This window comes from Larus michahellis, chromosome 8 (genome assembly GCF_964199755.1).
Source record: "Larus michahellis chromosome 8, bLarMic1.1, whole genome shotgun sequence".
Classification (NCBI taxonomy): domain Eukaryota; kingdom Metazoa; phylum Chordata; class Aves; order Charadriiformes; family Laridae; genus Larus; species Larus michahellis.
Genome location: NC_133903.1, coordinates 25,901,535 through 25,922,567, shown reverse-complemented (window position 1 = coordinate 25,922,567; position 21,033 = coordinate 25,901,535). Strand labels below are relative to the sequence as shown.

General features: G+C 40.1%; 1 protein-coding gene across 5 annotated transcripts in view; it reads right to left on the bottom strand.

The window, feature by feature from the left end:
- The window catches only part of DNM3 (dynamin 3), a 183,213-nt gene that overhangs the window by 53,066 nt on the left and 109,114 nt on the right, over positions 1–21,033 (bottom strand). For 4 of the 5 annotated variants that reach the window (XM_074597678.1, XM_074597679.1, XM_074597675.1 and 1 more), the window contains 2 exons: positions 17,731–17,840; positions 6,527–6,638 (listed from right to left, as the gene is read on the bottom strand). In XM_074597678.1, coding sequence (XP_074453779.1) covers positions 6,527–6,638; positions 17,731–17,840 — 222 coding nt within the window. Of the gene's footprint in view, positions 1–6,514; positions 6,639–17,730; positions 17,841–21,033 lie in introns of all 5 variants that reach the window. The other variant, XM_074597676.1, reaches the window with a different exon arrangement.

The window sequence follows — 21,033 nt, the reverse complement described above, 5'->3', positions numbered from 1 at the left end:
GGCTCCGCACAGCCCTGGGCAATGCTCCGCTCCCCCTGCGCCTGGCTGCTGAGCGGAGTTCGCTTTTAATATTAGCAAGAGGGAGCTTGCCAACATGTGCTTCTTGAATGAGGTAGGTCTCCATTACCTCATTCTACACGACCCTTTTACAGATTTTATCCAACAAAGCTTTTGAAGATATATTTATCTTTAACCATGTGAGAAATCTCACTTACGCTAATGATTGTGCAACAATAAAAAGTAAAAATAAAAACGATTAGTAGTGTGCTATTATAAACCCTCTTGGCTTCCCTTTGCCCCCCTTTTTCTTAGGAATTAATTACTCCAATGTTTATTTTTATTTTTCTAAATTGAAGAGTGCAAAGCTAAAGGCAGAGGTATAAAGGCAGCCACAATCTGAATGGGTGGGTACGGGATCTTTACATAGGTGCCTATGACATGACCCACAGTGTACATGTGACATGACCCACAGCATGAATGCCACACCAGGCAGCGCTAGAAGGAGTGTTACAGCTCTGCTACCTACCCAGTAAATCCGTACCAGGACAGTAAGGAAGGATTATGCAGTTTAGCAGCATAAAGCTGCATCAGAAGCTTTGAGAAACCATCATCATCCTCAACCTGCCGTTCCTCTCCTCCCCTGGCCCCTTCTCAAACACTCTTGTCACCTCTCAGGTTTACCCATTTTGTTTTCTGTGCCACTAGGTGCAGAAATCTCAAGATGTTTGTGGGGTTTGAGCCCCTGCAGGCAGCTGCAGGTTAATTCTATCTGTCTAATTGGGACAACGTAACCTCCAGAATCCAGCACAAATGACCTGTGTGAAAGAGAAGGGGGGGACACAGATGAGGATACAAGAATCCTTACAAGGAAGTGGATCCAAGAGAAAGATCAGGATGGTTTTCTGGAGGTTTCTTTTGGAGTTACCTTCTGGCTGACAGCCCAGGCCAGATGGAGATCATTTCTGAACCTACAGCAAGAACTGCCCTTTGCTCAGAGCGAAAGGAGAGCTAACAGCTCCACCAAAACTCACATCTCACAGGTTTCTCCTCAATTTGCTTACAGGTATCCTGCCTTATGCTAGCAATTAACTCTATGTCAGATGCTACTGCCCCTGACCTCCCTGGGGTGCCCCATAGCTGCTGTCTCTGGAGAACAGAGCTGGTCCATGCAACTCCTGACCTCCAGATTCTCTTTGTGCCAGCCCCAAGAGCTCTTTGGTGCCCCATCCATCCCCGTTTCCCTTGACAGAGCAACTACAGTCTAACCCTCTCCTCTGGATATCAGATCAGCATCCACTGCAGCAGCAAAGCCCTAAGTCAGCATATCGTAAAGAGACATTATAAATATTACCTTGATATTTCAGTGTACACAGTTAATATTTACATTTCACACCATCTCCTATGTAAAGTCTCTCTCTCCGTGCCATCAATACACCACTTCTCTTAACCCCTCCCCACCCAACACTAAGAGCCCCTTTTCTCAGGCAGGCTAACAAAACAGAAGATTTTTCGTGCTTCTGAGCCCAGCTGCCATGGAAACAGAAGTGGACAAAAACTGGTTTAAAAATACAGAAAGTAAAAGCAGACAAAATTCGCCAACCTTCAGAACATTTAAACCCCACCTGGGCCTTTCCCGAACACACCAGAAATGCTTCAAGCTCACAATGAGATGCTGCCAGGCAATATTTCAGGGCCTAATTTCAGAATTTGCTATGAAGCATCTTTTGATGCTCCAGATGTATCTTCCTAAGGGTTAATATACCAAAACGGGAAAGGGAGGGGGGGAAAAAAAAAAAAGGCACAAAAGCTGTGTAACTTCTTTCCGTGGTATGACAAACTCTCTCTGCCTCATATTCCAAAGCGCGAGATGTGCAATTTCCATTCTTTAAGCTCAGTAAAAATGGCATTAAAAAAGTACTAACCCTGGGAACCGCTTGTTAGTTTATCAGATCAACATCAGCAAAACTGTCTTTTTATGTGCTGCTTAGTTTCAAAAAAAAAAAAAAAAACAACACAAAAAACCAAACCCCAAACCCTACCATGCATATTTGAGTTCTCCCTCTCCACACCCCACACCCTTCTGCTGCTGTCCAGCTGGAACACATCAAGGGTCTAGAAGCCAAGTCAAATGTTGACCCCACCCTCCTCCATCCATTTTAAGGCACCTTCAAAGCCAGTACACTGATCTAGTTCAGCTTAGCCAACAACGCCAGCAAATCTGTTATTTAAGACTTTAGTGCTGGGTTTTTATAACTGCCCATTAATACAAGCTTTGATGTATGGTCAAAAAATCCAGCTGTAATGAGTTTCATCAGACTGTAGTAACCTTTCCTCAGAAGGTCTTTATTACTATACCTTCATAATCTTCGGTCCCAATACTGTTTTATAGTATCATTCTTGCTGAACCGCCTTAAAAAACAACACTCAGCAACACACCTCCTTCCCCAAAATTAAAACAAAGAGCTGTTAATAGTTTTCTACAAGACACTTTTGCACCCACATTTGCAATAGGAATTTGCTGTTAAGAGTATGCAGGCAGTAGTTGCGTGAACCAAAAGAGAAACCGATTTTCCTGACAAAACCCTTGAGACAGGATACAAAAGGATTTTGTAAAAGGACAAAGAACTTACTCTGTTGTTCCCCTTTGCAGGATGCAGCAAGGAGGAAAGAGGGGGAAAAAAAAGAAATGTTAGATACATTTATTTTACATGCATTCGGTCTAACTTGGACAGTTCTGAAAACAGCTCAAACCGAACGAGGAACTCACTCAAAAGAACATTCACTGAATCCTTTAGTTAGATAGTTACCAGGGGAGCACAGGGCATTTGCAAAGGATTTAAAATGTTCAGTTAAGTTGTAAATTCACACTGGGGTTTTTTTTTTTTCAAAATTTCCTCTCCGCTCAAACATTCTGATTCCAATTTTGCTTCCTCCAGTGTAAATCAGGAGCCGCTCCAGGGAAGTCGGTGGACACTAACACAAGGGAGAAGAAAATGAGGCCTGAGATGATCTAGGGATGGGACGGAAGCCAGAGGGATTTTCGTGCGTTGGTAATACCGAACTTCCAGTACGCAAAGCAACCCGCTAAACATGTCTGCTTACCCTTGCATGACAGCCCCTCCTTACGACTTGCCAACGAACGGAAAGTTTCACAATCCAATGCTTTTTAAAAAAGCAAATATTGAACTTTTAGATCAGTAATAAAAATAAGGAGGAGATGGCATTAGGGGAGAGGGGGAAAAGGAATGGATGGTGCTAGTGAGGTAAAGTGTGCGCAGCAAGTTACGACAAACATCTGTGCTATTATTTTATTTTTTTTTAATTGTGAGTTTTGCCATGAGCTGGCATGAAGAGCGTATATTATACAGTGGGAAGTCAGCCAAAATAAACAGCAGCCTACAGTTGAGAAATACAGTCTGGAAAGGTTAGTCACAAAGTTGTAGTCATTTTTTAAAAAAGGAGGTTTTTGGATGCATCAGTCCAGAAACCCGGCAGTAAAGTCAGCTGGTAAATGAATATCCCGTTTCAAAGTGAATTGGCCACAGTGTGATTTATATCAAGCAAACTGACTTGCATATGGGTTGGAAAAATAAAAACACTGATTCACTGCTAGCCGGGTGGCTGTCAAAGCCCATGTCCTGACAAAAGCCAAGCTCCTGGGGGAAGGAGGTGACTTGGCAAACTGCAAAGGAATTTGGGGTTTTATAGAGCAAAATTGAGGGGCGATTAAAGACAGTTAACAAGCGAGTGAATATATGAAAGTGAGTGTGCTTCCCCACATGCAGGGGGCCAGGCCAGGCAGGCAAATGGATGCAAAATGGAGGAATGGGGTGATACCTGGCCTTTAATTTCTAATATATTAATGAGACTGATTTAGGCAAAAAGAAAAATTAATAATCAACAACCTTGGACTTAGTTTACAGCACTAAATTAGTAATAAAGACTTCGTATTAGTGGCAGTAACTATGGAGCCCCATTACCACTGCAATCACACAATTTTAAGTAGCATTATTAAAAAAAAAAAAAAAAACCAACTGAAAAATTAATATTCTCAGTTGAGAGATTTGCCCACGGTAAGAACTGAGAACAAATCTCTTTAATTCAGCGACGAATTCCTACTTTTCCTGCCACTGCAGAAGCAACCTGGTTAGTGGCAACTGCATTGGGTTTTCCACTAGCGTCCTTGCGCACGAGCGGCAGAACCATTAATGAAAGCACACGGCTTCGCTTCCAAATTCCAGGCTGCGCGCGCTGCTCTGGCAGTTACAGAAAGCAGGCCAGCTCCACCACTGCCGTGCTCCAGGTTTACAGCCCCATTAATCTATTTTTCATTTCTAAGCAGCAATTTTTCTCCTTCTGGTGCCAAAGCCTCGGATACTCCAAGTTACCAGCTGTGGCTCGCCCATGAAAAAAGAGGGAGGAGGTCAGGCTGGGAAGGGGCGAGGGCACCTCTTTGCCTTTTTAACTCCAGGATCGCAAAGCTGTGGGGAAGCACTGATGTAAACGCAAGTTGCTGCCGTTTCCTGGCAGTCTCTCCTACGTAAAAACACAGTCTCTCAAATGTTCGAAGGAGACTAAAAGACTTAGGGGGCGGGGGGGGATCTCTGAAACTATTTTATATTGTCAGAGGAAGGTGTGAAACTGAGGAGTATGCACGGGATTTTAATGAAGCGCTGCTGATTTTTATTTAAGTTCCACTGGAGCTTCTAAGGTACTCTGGGCCTTGGAGCTTTTGCTTTGCAAAATTCCAAACTTGAAGAGCAGACTTGCAGTCTGCACATCTGGACATCTAGTCCTGCAGGAACAAAGTGCTTTGCGAGACTAGAGTAGCATCGAGCATCTTTCCTGAACAGCTTGATAGTCTACTGAGTGAATTTCAAATTACAGGGGTTTGGAACAATAATATTCACCCTTTTTATAATGTAAAGATAATTCCAGCTCAAAGAAGACCTGAATTTTGACTCCCTTCTACTTCTGTCTTTCGAGAAAGTTTCTCATCTTGTATCTAAGATCCTTTGACAGACCAACTTGAAACAAAACCAAGCATTCTTTATAAACATATTTTGAATACAAAATATTTTTAGGGGGAAGGGAGAGACAGGAAGAGAGAAGTTTAGAAATCCAACTAGTCTGTCTTGTTTAAAGATAAAATAACAGATATATGAATATGATAAACATGTTACAGAATACAAGATTAAACCAGAGGCAGCAACAGGCTTTTTTGACATCATTATTAAAACCTGATTAGGACAAAAATCCCACCATAACAATACCATATTTTGTTCCTAGTAATTAATTAGGGGAACCTCTCATAACTAATCCTTGTAAAATGAGTTCTGGTGGTCTAAAGTAGGAACTGATCTACTGGGACAGGTAACATACTGACTGAAGAATCACCAAAATTTATTTTTTTTTAAAAAGGTAAAGTCTCAGATACCTGGTAGGTCTCCTGCAAAATTCATATTTGAACTATTCCTAAAAAATCATCATCATTACCATCATCATCACTGCTTATTCCTCTAATAATTGGAGAATCCAGCAGTTCAAGGATTCTCTGATTGATCTTTTGATGGTAGCCTTGAAACTTGGTATGAAGAGGGGAAGGTGAGGGTTCTTTGCATAAATAGCAGGCAGCGTTATACTGGAAGCCATGGAGGTACCACAATTATAAGGGAAATATGAGGAAGAGAAAGATGAAGAGATGGAAGACAGCACAAGATCGACCCCCCACTCAAGGGACCCGGCCTTCCCATGGAAAACAAGCAGGAAGAAGAACAAATTCCATCAAAATCCAGCAGACTTACTGAAGGAAGGTGAACAATGCATTAGAGGAACTTTCAGAAGCTCAAATGACAGGTATTTTTGCTAGTCACCCTTCTCTCTGGATACTTCTCAAACCACCATTTGATATTAAAAAACAAAATAAAAAAGTCGAAAAAAATATGAAATGGTAGTTGGGTATATTCCGTTTCCTGACTTTCTGTCTTTTCTGTTAAATTAATAGAGGCTTTTTTATTGCATCCTGTTCAATTTGCTTCACATGATGATTAGCTGAGTAAAACCGCCTTTGGAAAGGTTTAGCATGTGTTTCATACACAAAAAACCATGCAGTGAATCAGTAAAATAAATAGACATGATTGCCTGGAATGCTTCTGTCAGTTCTCGAATACAGAGCTTGAGGGAACAAACTCTTCAAAGCACATCTTTACCTTAGATGACATTAATAGAAACAACGAAGCTCAGGAAACCCCAGATCACTCAACGCTTTTACAGCACAGAACCAATGAATAACATTTTGGAAGGTTTAGTTTGTTGTTTGGGGGGGTTTTAATATTGAGGTTTGATGCATAAATCGATCTTAAAATATTTCATCATGAATATTTCAAAGTCACCACAGAAGAGTACAACAAAAAGGCCATCGTTTCTTGAAATATCTGCAGACATTGTGTTTTTCCAGATGATATGATCATGTTTTTCTCACTCGAACAGAGCAGCTACTGGAAAACCAGTGAGCTGTTTGACTTACTGAGGATTTATCGGGATAGACACCGGCTCGTAGCAGAGATGCCTTCCAGCTATCCACCTCCTCTTGGGAGTCACAGGCTAGCTCAAGGAAACGGTAATCCTTGTAAACATTCCTAGAACAAAGAGCACCACATTGTAAAACTAGCATTTTACTGCTCTGTATCATGCACACAGCATTTTAAATTAAAAATCCTTTGGGATCAGAAATTACTTGGTAATTGTTTTGGACAATAGAGTTTATGGGACAGGTGCTTGTTTAATAATAATTACATGGAGGACTTAAAAATATCTTAGAATGCTACAGCACAGCTCTGGAAATAATAATCATCCGAAAGCACCATGAAACTACTTAAAATCCATTTTCCAGCTTTTGCCAAAATGGAGCACTTTTAGGAAAAAATGGCTGTGGTGATGCAGAGGACAAACACACAGAGGCCACACCAACAAAACCACACGTCTTGTGACTGATTGGTGCTGTAGCCAAAATAAATATCAAAATAATTAACAATGCAACTTTTCCCCCACGTTAAGTCCTTTCAATGCATTATATCGCCCTTTTTAGCTTTTAGACATCATCGGTAAAAGGAGAAAGAACACAATGATAATCAGGTATTTTAAACAAACAAAACAAAGCTCTGATGTCTGCCGTCATAGTAAGAAAATTGGGAGAAGTTTAAATATCACGTCTCGCAGGTAATTCATATAATGAGATAAATATAGGGAACCACTTAATGGAAGAAAAGAGAAAGGAGGAAAAATACATATGTAGGAAGGTGGTACTTGTAAATTCTCCAATAAATAGACCAGATTTTTCCCCTTACGCTTTAGCCATTAGTTTCTGAATTCAAATTCTATATACAGACCAGACTGCTGTAAATTTGTCAGCCAACAGTCTTTTTAGGAAAGGCTACAAGCTCGTCTGACAAAGGTTAGGAAACCACATTTTGCTGGATCTCAACAGTTGCACAAGGATCAATCTTCTATCACAAGACTGTTTTCTTCCCTTAGCAAGCTATGGAGAAGGGGGGACAGGGGGTGTAGGGAAGGGTTGATGAAAATGACTTAACTTTCAAAGGCAGCAATGACAAAGGGTTCTTTGGTTTCATTATGCAACTACAGAGGTCATTTCTACCCCACATTCTGAGAAAATAAATTTTAATATAGAATCAGGAAATAAGGATACCATTATCACTGTCTGGACAAATTTCTTTAGCGTTCAGGGACTGGTGGGATTTCACCGTCGCGCTGCCGAAATACAACTGACTTGATGTAATTCCCACTCCCAGAAGCGCTCCCTTACCAACGATGTCACCAGACAGCTCCTAGCCCGACTTTTCGGGGCAGTCTCAGGAAACAGATGGGTAGAAAAATTGCAGTTGAAGAGTAAGTGTTCGTGCCAGAGCGTGAAGAAGGCGTGACACCTAATCATTAAATTATCAGCCATGAAACCACAGGATGGCAACCGGTGTATACCCATTTCTCAACAGAAGGAAATCAGGGATTTTTAGCAAATTTATGGACAGCATTCAAAACTGCAAAGAATAAAGGACATAGTCAGATTTCCTTATGTTGGTGACGTAATTCTCACCAATTTCAATGGCTACATCTGAGCAGCCAGGCATGAGCGTGTTCAGCACCGGGCTTGCACTACTCCTTGCAAGCATCCGGATGAGGGATGCCACCGGAGCGCACTTCAGTGCCGCTCAGGGCACCACACCTGCATTTCCGCCCCAGAGAAACCAAAGGGACAAAGTGACACCCGAGGGTCAGGTCCCATAGTTTAGGGAAAGCCACTGATAGTGTGAACAAGCGAAGGCTCTATGGGTTTTTTATCGATTAGAAATGTAAAATTAAGCCTTTTTCTTCCCTGACTCCAAATGAACTAACCCTGCCTTAAGGCAAATAATAGCCTGGACGACCTCCTCGGATGCCATTATCTTGAACTGATAGCAAAGCACTTGAATCTTATTCAGTTTGCAATATTGTGGAACTCTGAATCAACATTTACTGAACAAAACAAAGAACTCAATAAAGATATAGAGAAGCAAAATGGAATCACCAGAGAGAAAAAAAAAAAAAACACACTTTAATTTATTGTTAGGAGAAACTTTTACTGAGATAAGTTTTTTGGCTAAGTTAAATAAGCAGCTATAACTCTGAAGGAAAAGGAAGCTGAAATGGTAAAAGGGTACTCTCAGAAAAGAGGACTAAAAATAACAATAGAGCAAATAAAGGCTGTAAAACACAGTGATAGGGAAGTTCCAAAAATACTTATCTGCAAGAGCAAAACAACATGACACCAGCTTGCAAAAACATTTTTTCAGGATTGTCATGTTATGTATTAAACTTTTTGGCATTTTGTGACTTGCTACATCAAGCGTAGCTGTATGAGAAGGGATTTTAGCCAACCGCTTTGAACAGACGGGAGCTGGTAGTCCTGCATTTCTTTCTCCATATTTTCCCAAGGTCTAGGGACACCCTATGGCCAAGCGACTGATGTCTCCGGCTCTCCAAGGCCCCTCTCGCTGTAGCATCTGAGGGCTCCACCATTTTGGTGTAGCTAATCTTGCCCCCCCACACCACAAAGGAACACAGGTTTCAGCATCACAGCATAAATGAGGAACTGAAGGACATAGACAGTGAGCCGGAACACACAGGAAGCTTGCAGTAGGGTAGGGAAATGGATGCTTGCCTCCCAAATCAGCTTCCTTGCTACTAGACTTCCTTTACCTTCCTTTCTTTCTGAAAAGGCTCAAAGGCACAGGAAAAAAAGCTGAAGAAATTTCTGAAAAGAGTGTGTCCTTTTTCTGTTACTAGTGGAATCTTACAAAAACACATTAACATGTTTTATTCATTAGGAATCCACTGGCGTCTCATGGAAAGCTGTAAAAACGTTCCTGAAAACAATTCAGATTTTCTGTTTGGTTCTCTCTTCCACTTTTTAAAATTGCTGAAGGCATCAGCACAGAAACAGTTACTACTCAATCCTTACCTACTTACTCCATATGGAATACAGTGAGGTCATATTCTCATTGTCATCTCTATAGCAGCTAAATGGGATGTTATACATCAAAGAGAATGATATAATACAGGATACCAAGAAGTAAAAAAGATGAACTCTCAACAATACAAATCTTGTTGATATCCAAGCATCTTTAAATCTAAGGGGCTGTAGAAACGAAACAGATATAATAAATGGGAACATGTCTAGAAGTACAATCTGCGTGCAACATTTCCCTTGAATATTTAACATTTTTTAAACGTGAACACATAAATGGGGAGGCTATGTACAAAGCTATATGCATATACCACATCTACCTATGCTGCTCCCTCCTGTAGTCTCATCATTGTAATTTAATATCCTGCATAGTACATGAAAATATATCCATAGCGGCATTACTGGAAATTAATAAAATACTATTTGTTTTCCAAAGTGAAAAATACAAAAGATTACTATTTGTTATCTGCAGGTTTTATTACACTCTAAATAAATAAACAAACCTCAAGAACTGCACTCCAGAAAAACCACAATGCGATTGCTTATGGAGATGAACAGACAATTGTACTAGAAGTGTCATTTCCAATTCTGTAATTCCACACTCAGGACTTTATCTTCTCTAGACCAGGACCATTACTTGAAAGTGCAGCAAACACTCAGCTGAAACTTCACTTACTCAACTTCTTCGCTTTACTATGACCTTTGTTTCCAGCATACTGGATTCCTTTCCCCCATACATTTTAGGGCCCAACGTGAACTTTCTAATGCAGAAATGACTGTTAGATTGTCCATAGGTATTTCTTTAACCTCTCCCATCACAGAAGAATCCTAACATGAAAACGCAGGAATGGAGTAAGCTATCTGAAAGCGTACAAGAGCAAACGGAAAAGCGGCAGGTAAGTTTGAAGACTGAGCCCATCTTTGAGTTACTGGGATTCCTGTCCCGCTAGTCCTGAAAACTGGCCTGTCAACATGGCGTAGGGGAGGTTCTAGAAAACAATTGAACTATACAATCCAGGACCAACAGGTGATTAACACACAACTGCAAATCACAAAGAAAGAGCTTTCTAGTTACCTACTACGCTGGAGGCAATACCAGTAGGTTTCCCTCTACAGCAGTTGCACATCGAAACTGCTTGCTGTCCGAGTGGACTCAACTGCTGGGCCTCAAGATGGATAGTATCTCTCACAATTCCCTAAAGTTAACGTTGAATATTTATCTGCCACAAACCTGGAAAGATGTTAAGGGCAACCACTGCAGACACATTACAAAACCAGTTGATACACGGGCATATGTATTAATGCATATCCACATATCTGTGCTGTATGTGCACGTAATTTTTCTTCCCATAGAGAGAAAATACAAACCAAGATTAAATGAAGATGCGTTTATTCTTGCCAGTATGAGACGAGACAAAACAGCAATTACAGAGGAAGAATATTGGTGAGATTTTAGAATTGTGCCTATAAGACACTTTAATACTCCAAAGAACACAAAACCACTTTTAACTTTTAACTTGCCCCAAAACAAGTGAAGCCACTCACAGACTGAAGATAAAGGGATGTCTTGTTTTACGGGTATTTCAAACAACTGTACTTATCATCTCAAACATTTTTTTGGTAAATATCTGGTCTTTTTGTTAGGATGCAAGCAGAATTAAAATGAACATTAAAAATCTAGAACCAAATGCAAATCAGCCCAATTTTATTTCATGAAAACACAAAAGATTCAATTCTTAGGTATTTCTAATTTGATTGAAACTGAAATCCTACAGAATATGAGTTTCATAAATAATCACCTAAGATGAAAAAAGGGAGAAAATAACAGAATCCAGATACTCCAAATATACATGCACGATCGAGAAAGGTGATCTTGGATGAAACTCCACTGTATGTTCTCCACTTATTCAACCTGCAACTCCACTGTATACACTCTGCTTATTCAACCTTAGTCTTAGTCTACCACTTTAGACACTTGGAATTCCACAATGGCCGGTTTGCATGTAGGCACTATTTTCCATACAAGAAAGCTCTACCAGAAGCTCTGCAAATCGTATATTTTAAAGAAACAAAACTGACCATCTGCTCTGAGTTAACAGCAATGACTAACATTTTCTATCAAGGCGTGCCATTTCAGATCAGTCCAATGTGAATGTTAATTAAAATTAACTACACATGTCTCTGAAGATTTTTTCTTAATATCCAGAAAAGCCGAAGAGTCAATGTTGGAAACAATGTCGGAAACAATGTCATGAAATAACTGCACTTAGGGATTTTACCACCTAACTTACGGAAGCGGTCTCCCAGAACTAGAGGGATCTCTTCAAGTTCACATACACAAACACAGTTTTGAGGTGAAAATGAAGAGAAGATATGCTGATCAGTATATAGCCAAACCTGGACAATGAAGTATCTGGAGTTCTGTATGTATTTCAAAACAGAATGGCAGCCAAAACTAACATCACATAGGCCAAAATCGGCACTGGTAACAGTAACTGGCACTAAAACATTCCATAACTCCCAGGAGAAGAAGGTTTGATCATTTTTGTGGTGAGGGATAGAAGCCTGTTTTGGAACCTGCCTTGGGGCCACACAGATGCAAAAGCTGCTCACAGCTGTCAGAGCCTCATCACGCACGGAGGGACCGTGTCTCCTGCTCTGGTCCTCTGCTTCTCTGGATGGGGTAGCGGGACCCAGAGTAGGGTCTCAGTGAGCAAGCGAGGTTAAGCTGTCCTGCAGGACAAGTCAAGTTTACCAGCCATGACTTAAGCCCATGCTTACAACGCCCGTGTCTCTGGTAGGTGTCACCAATGTTTCAGATCCCACACAATCACTTAGGGAATTTTCCTGAAGTACAGTGTAATGATTATATTTAAGGTATGGGTTTGGCACCACTGTTCCTTCCCCCGAGAACCCGTTTTGGGTCTGCAATACCAGTTTTAAATCTCAATACCTACACCGCCTATCTACCATACTATGTTTTACTTATCATACAAAGAAATCTTGTCAATAATGACAAAAAGGAAAATTCCAGGAAAAAAACCCCAATTTTTAAATTTTTTTTTTAAATGGAATGGACTTGAGGGATAAAGGCTAGTTATTTCTTCAGTTTGTATATTTTTCCTACTTTTAAATATTGTACTCATGAGCAATCTTAGAAGTTTGTTTACAAACGTTAGCAGCTTCTTTTCTAGATTAAATCTGTGAGGGTTTTTAATTAAATAGATTCTCATTCTTCCATTTCTAACAGAGAGGGCTCTGAATAGCCTACAGTCCAGTTCTTCCTGGGGCTTAACTTTCTGAGTGATTCAAAAACAGTAACTAAACATACACATCTCATCTTAGGCTTTCTCCTCTAGCCTGGCTTCCATCCAACACCTCCTCTGACCCGGTCTCCTTTCACTAGTTCCCTTTATTTTGGCTCTCGCCCAATTTTCCTTATATATGGATAGCAGTTAACCAGTTGCTGTCCATAAGAAGAAATTCAGTACTTAAAGCTCTAGTACATTTGAGTCCCAGAGAAGACTTGTGCTCCATCCCCTTCTAGAGCAACACTCAAACAACAACATGCACCCAAAATAAATACCGTCATACCTTTCACTCCGTAAACATAGCGTACTTTCCTGGGTCTACCAGACAACAGTTTTCTTGTGCAATATGATTCCTGACAGTCAAGAGTGTACTCAGGAGTCAGTAGCTAAAATTTATCATCTGGCAGTTCTATTTCCAGTCCTATTGTGTGCCCTCAAAACTTGCTTTTGATCACTCTCCTCTTGACGTTCATCTGTTTCTCAGATGAAGGATCTGTTTCTCCAATGAGCCTGCCCCAGACGGGCAGCTCCATGCAGGGATGGTACGTACGGTTGCTACTCCCAGTCAGTATTGGTAGGAAAGGCCTGAAAATTCACCAACTCGACAAACACTTCAGCCTACTACCATTGTATAACCCCAAAAATCTTTACCTAGTAGAGTCTCTTCTCCCGTGGAAGAGAATGTATTCATCTCTCCAGACTTGGAGAAGAGGTGGAAAGGAAGCTTTTTCTCTGCTTGTAGCAAAAGAAGAGAGTTTTCACTCTTTTAAATAAAGGAGGAATGATGAGAAGTAGCATTTAGATGGAGCTGTAACACAGTAATACAATTTATTGACCAATACAATCAGGAAAAAATGCAACTACTCTACTGCAAAGGACAACTTTAGAACAACACAGAAGCTAGTAAAAGTGCCCTGTGGATCCTGTAGTTAACTGGGCAAGATCATGAGAAATAATGACGGCTTGCCCTTCTTAATTAGGGAGAGATGGGACCATTGCATAGATCCTAAAGGGAGGCACATTCAAGACTACAGGTTCTTGTCCTAGACTACAGTACTTAGCTAAAAGAAAAAAGCACCAACCAGCAAAAAATTTTTACAGGAAATAGGTGTGCAATAGGCAAAGTGTTTGCAATGAAATCCTAGAAAGAAAGTAAACTTTGTGGCATGGGCAGGATTTGTTTTGTTCGTTCTTGAACTCTGCACAGGAGTCTCACACATCCGTCGATGAAGACATCACAGGTTAATCTACTGTCTGTAAGCACAGGCGCTGACAAAAGCCTCTCTCCTCCATTCTTAGCTCTGCTTAAGAAAGCCAATCGGCAGCTACATCTACACATCTTCACATTATGTTCTACAGCTGTACTGCAAACATTACGTTTTTTCCTACAGTACAAGTATTTTCAAATATTTTTTAACATATTTGATCTCTTTTCCAGGCCAAAAGACTTGGCAGCAGTTTACCGTGGAGGAGAAAAAGATGGTCAACACTAAATAGCGCTCATTTTCTTGACAGCTTTGGGTTTAGACTCGTACTGCTTAACCCTACAGCTCAACTTCAGTTGCTTAAAAGGCAGACTCATGTAGATGGACACGGCCAAAAATGATCCAGGAGTCAAAGGGCACTCCCTCTAACATATACGTTGCTTTAATACATAGTGCTGCTAAGTTGAGTAAACTAGAGGAGTCCAACTCCAAAGGTCTTCCATGACGTCTATAAATTAAGTAGATTGTCCCACTCAAAAACTAAATGAATTATTTACTTTACTGAAAAACAAAACTCAACCCACATTCTTCAAGCAACGCTATAACTATTTCACACCAAGATTTGTCCCTTTTTTTTTTTTTTGCAAATTTTAATTGAATTATTTCACAATGCAGCCTTTTCATAGGCATGCAGTTATGTTCATTTCATGAGAATTTATCTTCACTGTGAAATCAATCGTCACAGTCTCCATTTACTATACATTACCAAGTCACATTTGATTCCTGTCAGGGAACTGTTGACTTCTGCAGTAAATCAAAATGACAGATACTGTTAGTTTCCTTCTGCATCTATCCCCAAGCCTCAGCTAACTCAAGATGGTTTTTCCTTCTATGCAGCGAAATGAGCATTTTCCTGGTAACTATATTTCAGAACTGGAAAGGTTTTCATAAATGGAAAAAATGCAGTGCATAATCCAGGAAACTATTGAAATGTACAGTATCAGAAACATATGGCTGCAGCAAATACCTATGCAGTGAGGGGCTGGGAATGAAAACGAGAACAGGCTTATTAAAATTCTTCTCCTAAAGCGATTTTGCTTGAAAATTAAAATACTTTGATTGAACATTAAGAAAGTTTGCATGGTCAATGAAAAAAAAATGCTGCAGATTATGGGGAAAAAAAAGAGATCCAGAATAATCTCCATGCTATCATAGAAGCTGGAACAGATGATTTTGCCTTTGTTCTTTAATGATCTGCATCTTAAACAGCCAAATGGTTCTATAACCAGAACCCTCATGCGGGCAAACTCAGAAACAGAAAGCTGATTTCTTTCTCAATTGCTAGGGCTTTTTTTAATTAAAAAAAAAAAAATCCCCGCCAAAAAAACAAAAACACCGAAAAATCCCCCCCCAAACAACAACCAGCCAGAAACTAAGTTTCATTTTCACATGAGTTTTGAAAAGCAAGCCATATTCGCACACGCATTCAGAAACCAGAAATCAACACATTAGCATAAAGTAAAATAATGTCGAGATTCCTAATTTCAACAGATCTTTAGCGATTCCCTGTTTCAGTTTCCTGAAGGATCTGTGACAGGGAAAAATGTCCCAAGTTGAGGGCCAGATCACTTTACCCGAGCCCCAATATCCCTGCTTCTGCTGACACAATCTATGAATTTAGGAGGCAGCGGAAACTGACACCAAACTTGTTTTGACCAATTTGTTCCAGCAGGCAGACTTTTAGAAATATCAAAAATCAGCTGGTTTGTAGTAAGAGGAATCGGCGTTGTAATTAGAATTCAGTAAGTATTTCTTCAGGAGCAAGTTCTGCCTCCTTTTAAGCTGGAAGACTGTCTTTGTAAACAGCCTCTCCCAAGGCAAAGTTATTTTGTCGTCTTAACACTGTGCTGTCATGTCTTAACATACCCATAGAGATCTAAGGATGTTTTTAGAGCAGCTTGCTCTTAGAGGGCCTACTCACAGCCCAGATGGGCAGGGTTATTACAGACATGGCAAACATTTTAGACATCCGATTTTGAAATCCTCACTGTCCAGAGTGTGTAATTCAGTGAAAATGTGAATGTGCAGCTTTATAACGCCCAAATAAATCCCCCAACTTGCCAATGGAAAGGCATGCTTCTCTTGGATTTTCACAGCAGTTCCTCGATTAAGATGATGAAAATACTCAAAGCCTTTAGCCAAAACAAGGGAGAAACAATGAGCTAAAATTAACAGATTTTTCATGGAAGGAACTTAATATGTACAGCTGATATCAAGCCACCAGGACAAAGCTATCTTTCTTGACTGATGTACGTGCAATGTACGCACACATCTAGTGCAGAATAATCAGAATTACGTTAATTTCCAGCATCTGAAGATCACTTATGTTTTTAAAACATGACAAGTTTTTCAAAGCTTTTTTTTTTTCCTGTGCTCCAGAAATGCAAGTGGTCACGTGTTTGAAATCTTATTCCCAGCAAGTATGTGTGCGACATACTTTCAAAGGGCATCTCCTGGCAGACAATGTCCACATGTAGCCTAGCTGAGATGTCAGCAGATGTAGGCAAAGCCTTCACGGGGTAGTTCAGAGCGAGACTCACATTGCGTCCTCATGTTTCTGGGGCCAGCAGAAACTTGACAGCCCAGAAATCCTGTGCTTCGCTTGTGCTTTGCAGGAGGGAGGGGCATCCCTTGCTTCTGGAAGGACTATTTCTGGCCAGTTCAGGAGTAACAACAGCTGGGTCCGCAGGGAGCCACATCCAGCCCTCAGCATCTTGAACAACATCTGAATGTATTGCCAAACTTTGGCAATGCAAGGGGGGAGCGGGTGTGAAAGGACGTAGCAGAAGAGAAGAGAGAAAACAAGGGCATCTATCTATGCTACCACTACAATTCATTTTACTTATTTTCCTGAAAAAGAACTAACAGAAATTGCACCTTATCTGCTGAAAAGCAATTACACTGCGACTGCTGCAAACGCAACTCTACTCTCCAGTAAAAATAAATAAAAATTAAAGATTTACAGGTCGCTTATATGTCTTTAAGTGTTGTCATGTTTCCTTGACTTATTTACGCACAGTAATCTGAATTGATTATGCATCAGGAATAGGCTTCCATAGAGTACCCGCACAACTTAAATCAGAGGATGGAGTCTGAAAGGAAAAATATGAGGCAAACACTACAAAGCAAAGATTCTAATTAATTAGGGAGGCAGACGAATCTCATTTGTTCTCCATTCAGCAGTATTTAAACCCAAACAAACAACAGAATGACTCCCAAGATCACAGACAGGCAAGATTTTCCACTGGAGAAAGTGAAAAGCTATGACGCTTTTGTGATTTACACCAGTTGAATCTGGTCACAAGGTACAGAAGTCATGAATGTTTTGGTAAGCTTAGGTGATTGCCAAACAAAACAAAAATAGGATCAGGAGATGATTATTCAGCCATAGAGAAGAACTAGATGACTAATCACGTAGCTGTTTCACCCAGTGAGTGGCTAGGAGGACACTAACCTTTCATCCCAGGGTTATGCAACAGCAAAGCAGCAGATAAATCAAAGGCATCAAGGTCTTTGTTCACTGAACGTAGTGGAAATACCAGAACTGCACTCCCAGTTATTAAACTGTTCAGCTAGATGCAGTTTAATAGAAGCATCTGCAGAATAGCACATTAATAGCACATTTTCTTACCTCTGCTCTGTGTTAAACAATGCAAAGATATGTTTGCTTGACATGAAGCTCTTTTCAACATCTCGCACTTTCAAGTTGTCCAAGGGAAGCATATACTTCTTCTCTTTTTCCTAGAAAAAAACAGATGAAAACAACCTTAAGTGAGAAGGCTCAAAGAAGCCTGATCTCAGCAAGCTCTGTTTAGGTGGTGATGCCTTCAGTACATTTATGATTGTAAGAGAATATCCGAAATTGAAATGTCTGCTTATCTTTCATCGGCATACCTGCAACAGAAATGAAACCTCAGTTCTAGTTCTGGTTCTCCTGACCCTTTTAAAACATTTCCGTACAAAAATTCCGTCTCAAACACATAAGCATATACATTTGTTATTCTTCATTCCTCTGAATTCTAAAAAGAAAAGGGTCAGACATAACTAAAACAAAAGTATCTAATCAATACAGAACTCTTCCACCATGTCTGCGTAGCAACTGGAGTCGCCTGTGACATAAAATTAAGCTCTATCTAGAATTACTACTATTAATTATTTAGGGGTGGCATTTGATGACCCCAGGAATAAATTTTCATTCCTCTAGTGGAAAATGCAAAAATAACACAAACCAATCAAAATCGTACCATTGTCAATCATATCATGTCAAATCATATCATCGCCATACACCATACACAAACAAAACCAGACTCTCATCTATCCGGCTTGTTCTCCAAACAGTGGGAATGATATATTCACTCTTGCTGCAGCCAACTCTTTCTGCATTTTCGTCACAACTCTAGTTACAGCACATTCTCATTTACAGCACAATCACTATCATTTCATTTGCTTCTTGTCACTCCAAATTAAGGACTAGTAACACTCTCAAGCTACGTTATGATGTCAGGGGAAAAAAAAAGCCCTAGGATTATTAGCTGTTCCCATTGTGTTAAACCTCCTTGAAGTCCTCGTACCAATGGATAAACGAGGGCAAAACTCGCCATTTTGTTCTGCAAATACACCCGATACTATGTAGAAGCGAACCAAAGACAAGAGGGGCAACACTGGCATGCTCACAACCCTCATTCTGGTTTTGCACATCACATTAAAATTGCTGACAAGGGCACTGACACAGTACAGAGCTTAACAGCTTTCACAGGCCATTAAGGTACTGATAACGATACGTGGCTGGACTAGATGATCTGAAAGGTCCCTTCCAACCCAAGCAGTTCTATGATTCTATAAGGCTGGTGCCATTATCATGTCAGCAATGGAGTGGGGAGAGGATTTATGGCCTGGAATTTGCGCAGCGGTTACCAAATGGGGTTCTCGTGAATTTGGCTACCCAATGACTCTACGGAAGTTCAATAAATCACCGAAGTTGGAAAACTTAGGATTCCTTCACAGTCCCTTATCTGCCAGCATGAAGCAAGACTGACTATTGTCTGTCCAGCCATCATCAGAACCAGCTGTAAAGTCTACCACCCATCTCTGGAGAACTGGGAACTGGGACATCACTTACCACGGTTGGCTCAAGTAAGAAACATGCATGTGATAATAGTTTATTGTATGCCATAAAACAGGGGAAAAGGGACAAACCAAACTAGGAATCATTGTTCTCAATACAGATTTCTCCCAGAAGAAAAACACAAAAGTAACTTCCACTGCACAGAACTGGAAGAAGCCCTAGACAGACTGAGCTGGGTGTACTGCGAGGGCAGATGCAATTCCAGTTGGCTAAGCTTCAGCCGATTGCAAAACTGAACTGGATGAGAACAGACCTAAGAGTGAAACTATAAAAATACAGTGATGCGTCCAACAACGGCTCACTTTCCTAGACAGCTTCATAACAGCTCTCACTAGAGGAAAAAGCGTATTTCAAAGGCCCTTCTGGAAAAGCATGGTTTCTACTGTCTTGTTTTGTTGAATATAAAAGTTATCAAATCCAGGGTGGGAGTATTAAATAAAAAGTATCTGATGGATTTTCAAACTGCCTCTAGCTTAGCCATCCTAGAAATTATTACCCACCAAAGACCATACGTACGTCTATTCTTCACTCTCTTGGCTAACAATTCCAATGAAGGACTTTAGTTTTGTGCTAGTCTATAGCTAATTATCACAGTTTCTATCTATATTCTGTTTCCGGGGAATATATAGTCTCTGAACCTTTGGGGCTCTCCCTGAAGGGAGAATATGCTGTCATCCATTCAGTAAATATTACCACTGAGATAAATAAAAATAAGCAAAGTAAATTCATAATTTACCAGTAAAAAAAAAAAAAAAATACATAATAGTAAACGAAACTAAATAAAGAATGTGTACATCAGATATTTATGTATAAACATTAGAAGCACACTGTCCTCTAACACTTATTTTTATTGATATGATCTGTTTTGATATCATAAACTTATGTCCTATATAGTTCTGGTAGCATTTAAAAGGTAAGAGTGCATTAGCGTTGCTGCCATGACAAAGTGACACACACTTGAAAAAAATCCTAGACTATAATTTCAGGAGATCTCATATTAAACTTTGTATTAAAAGCGAATAATTTTTTTCAGTCGAAAGCTGGACTGCGTAGTAATGTAAGATACTTTGTTTTCTATTTCAAATATTTAGGACAGGTTATACATAAAAAAAAAATCTTTGGGCAGAAATATCAATGTTATTTATTTCCTCATAACTCAGAAAAAAAACTAGATTACCTTAATTTTTATTGTTTAAAACTTATCTTTCACTATTAAAGAAAATGCTTATAATGATTTACTATTCAATTACCATGAATTTAAGAAGTTTCTGATGAAAGGTTTGTTCTGACAGACGCTGTTTACTGACAAACCAAGCAACCAACAGATGAGTAAAAATAGAAACCGATGAAAAAAACGACACAAAGAATCTGATTGTCTAAACAAAAATTCCACGAGCGGGAAAGATTGATAGATGTTTGATGCCAAACTGTGAGAAAGTGTTTCTTCTGCAGCCACCAGGAAAAAGGAAATGCCTACTGAAGGCTAAGAAGTGGTTGGTATTTATTTACGTGGCCTCCTACCCACATGCTGAGATGGAGCAGTTTCCAAGAAAGGGAAATCAGAGGGTGCCTATGCTTGAAGCGAACACAGATGGCATGTCACACATGGGAGATCAGACCTAAATACTGCTTAATTCCAGGCGCAAGGTATTACTGCAACATCAAAGCGTGGCAGCAAAACCCATAGCAACTTCTTTTTTTCTTTCCCCAAGCAAAGAAGGAAAAATATGTATAAATGGAGCACGATCTAATTCACCAGCAGACGAGCCTGGTCTTGTGGGAGGTGTCCCTGCCCACGGCAGGGGGGTT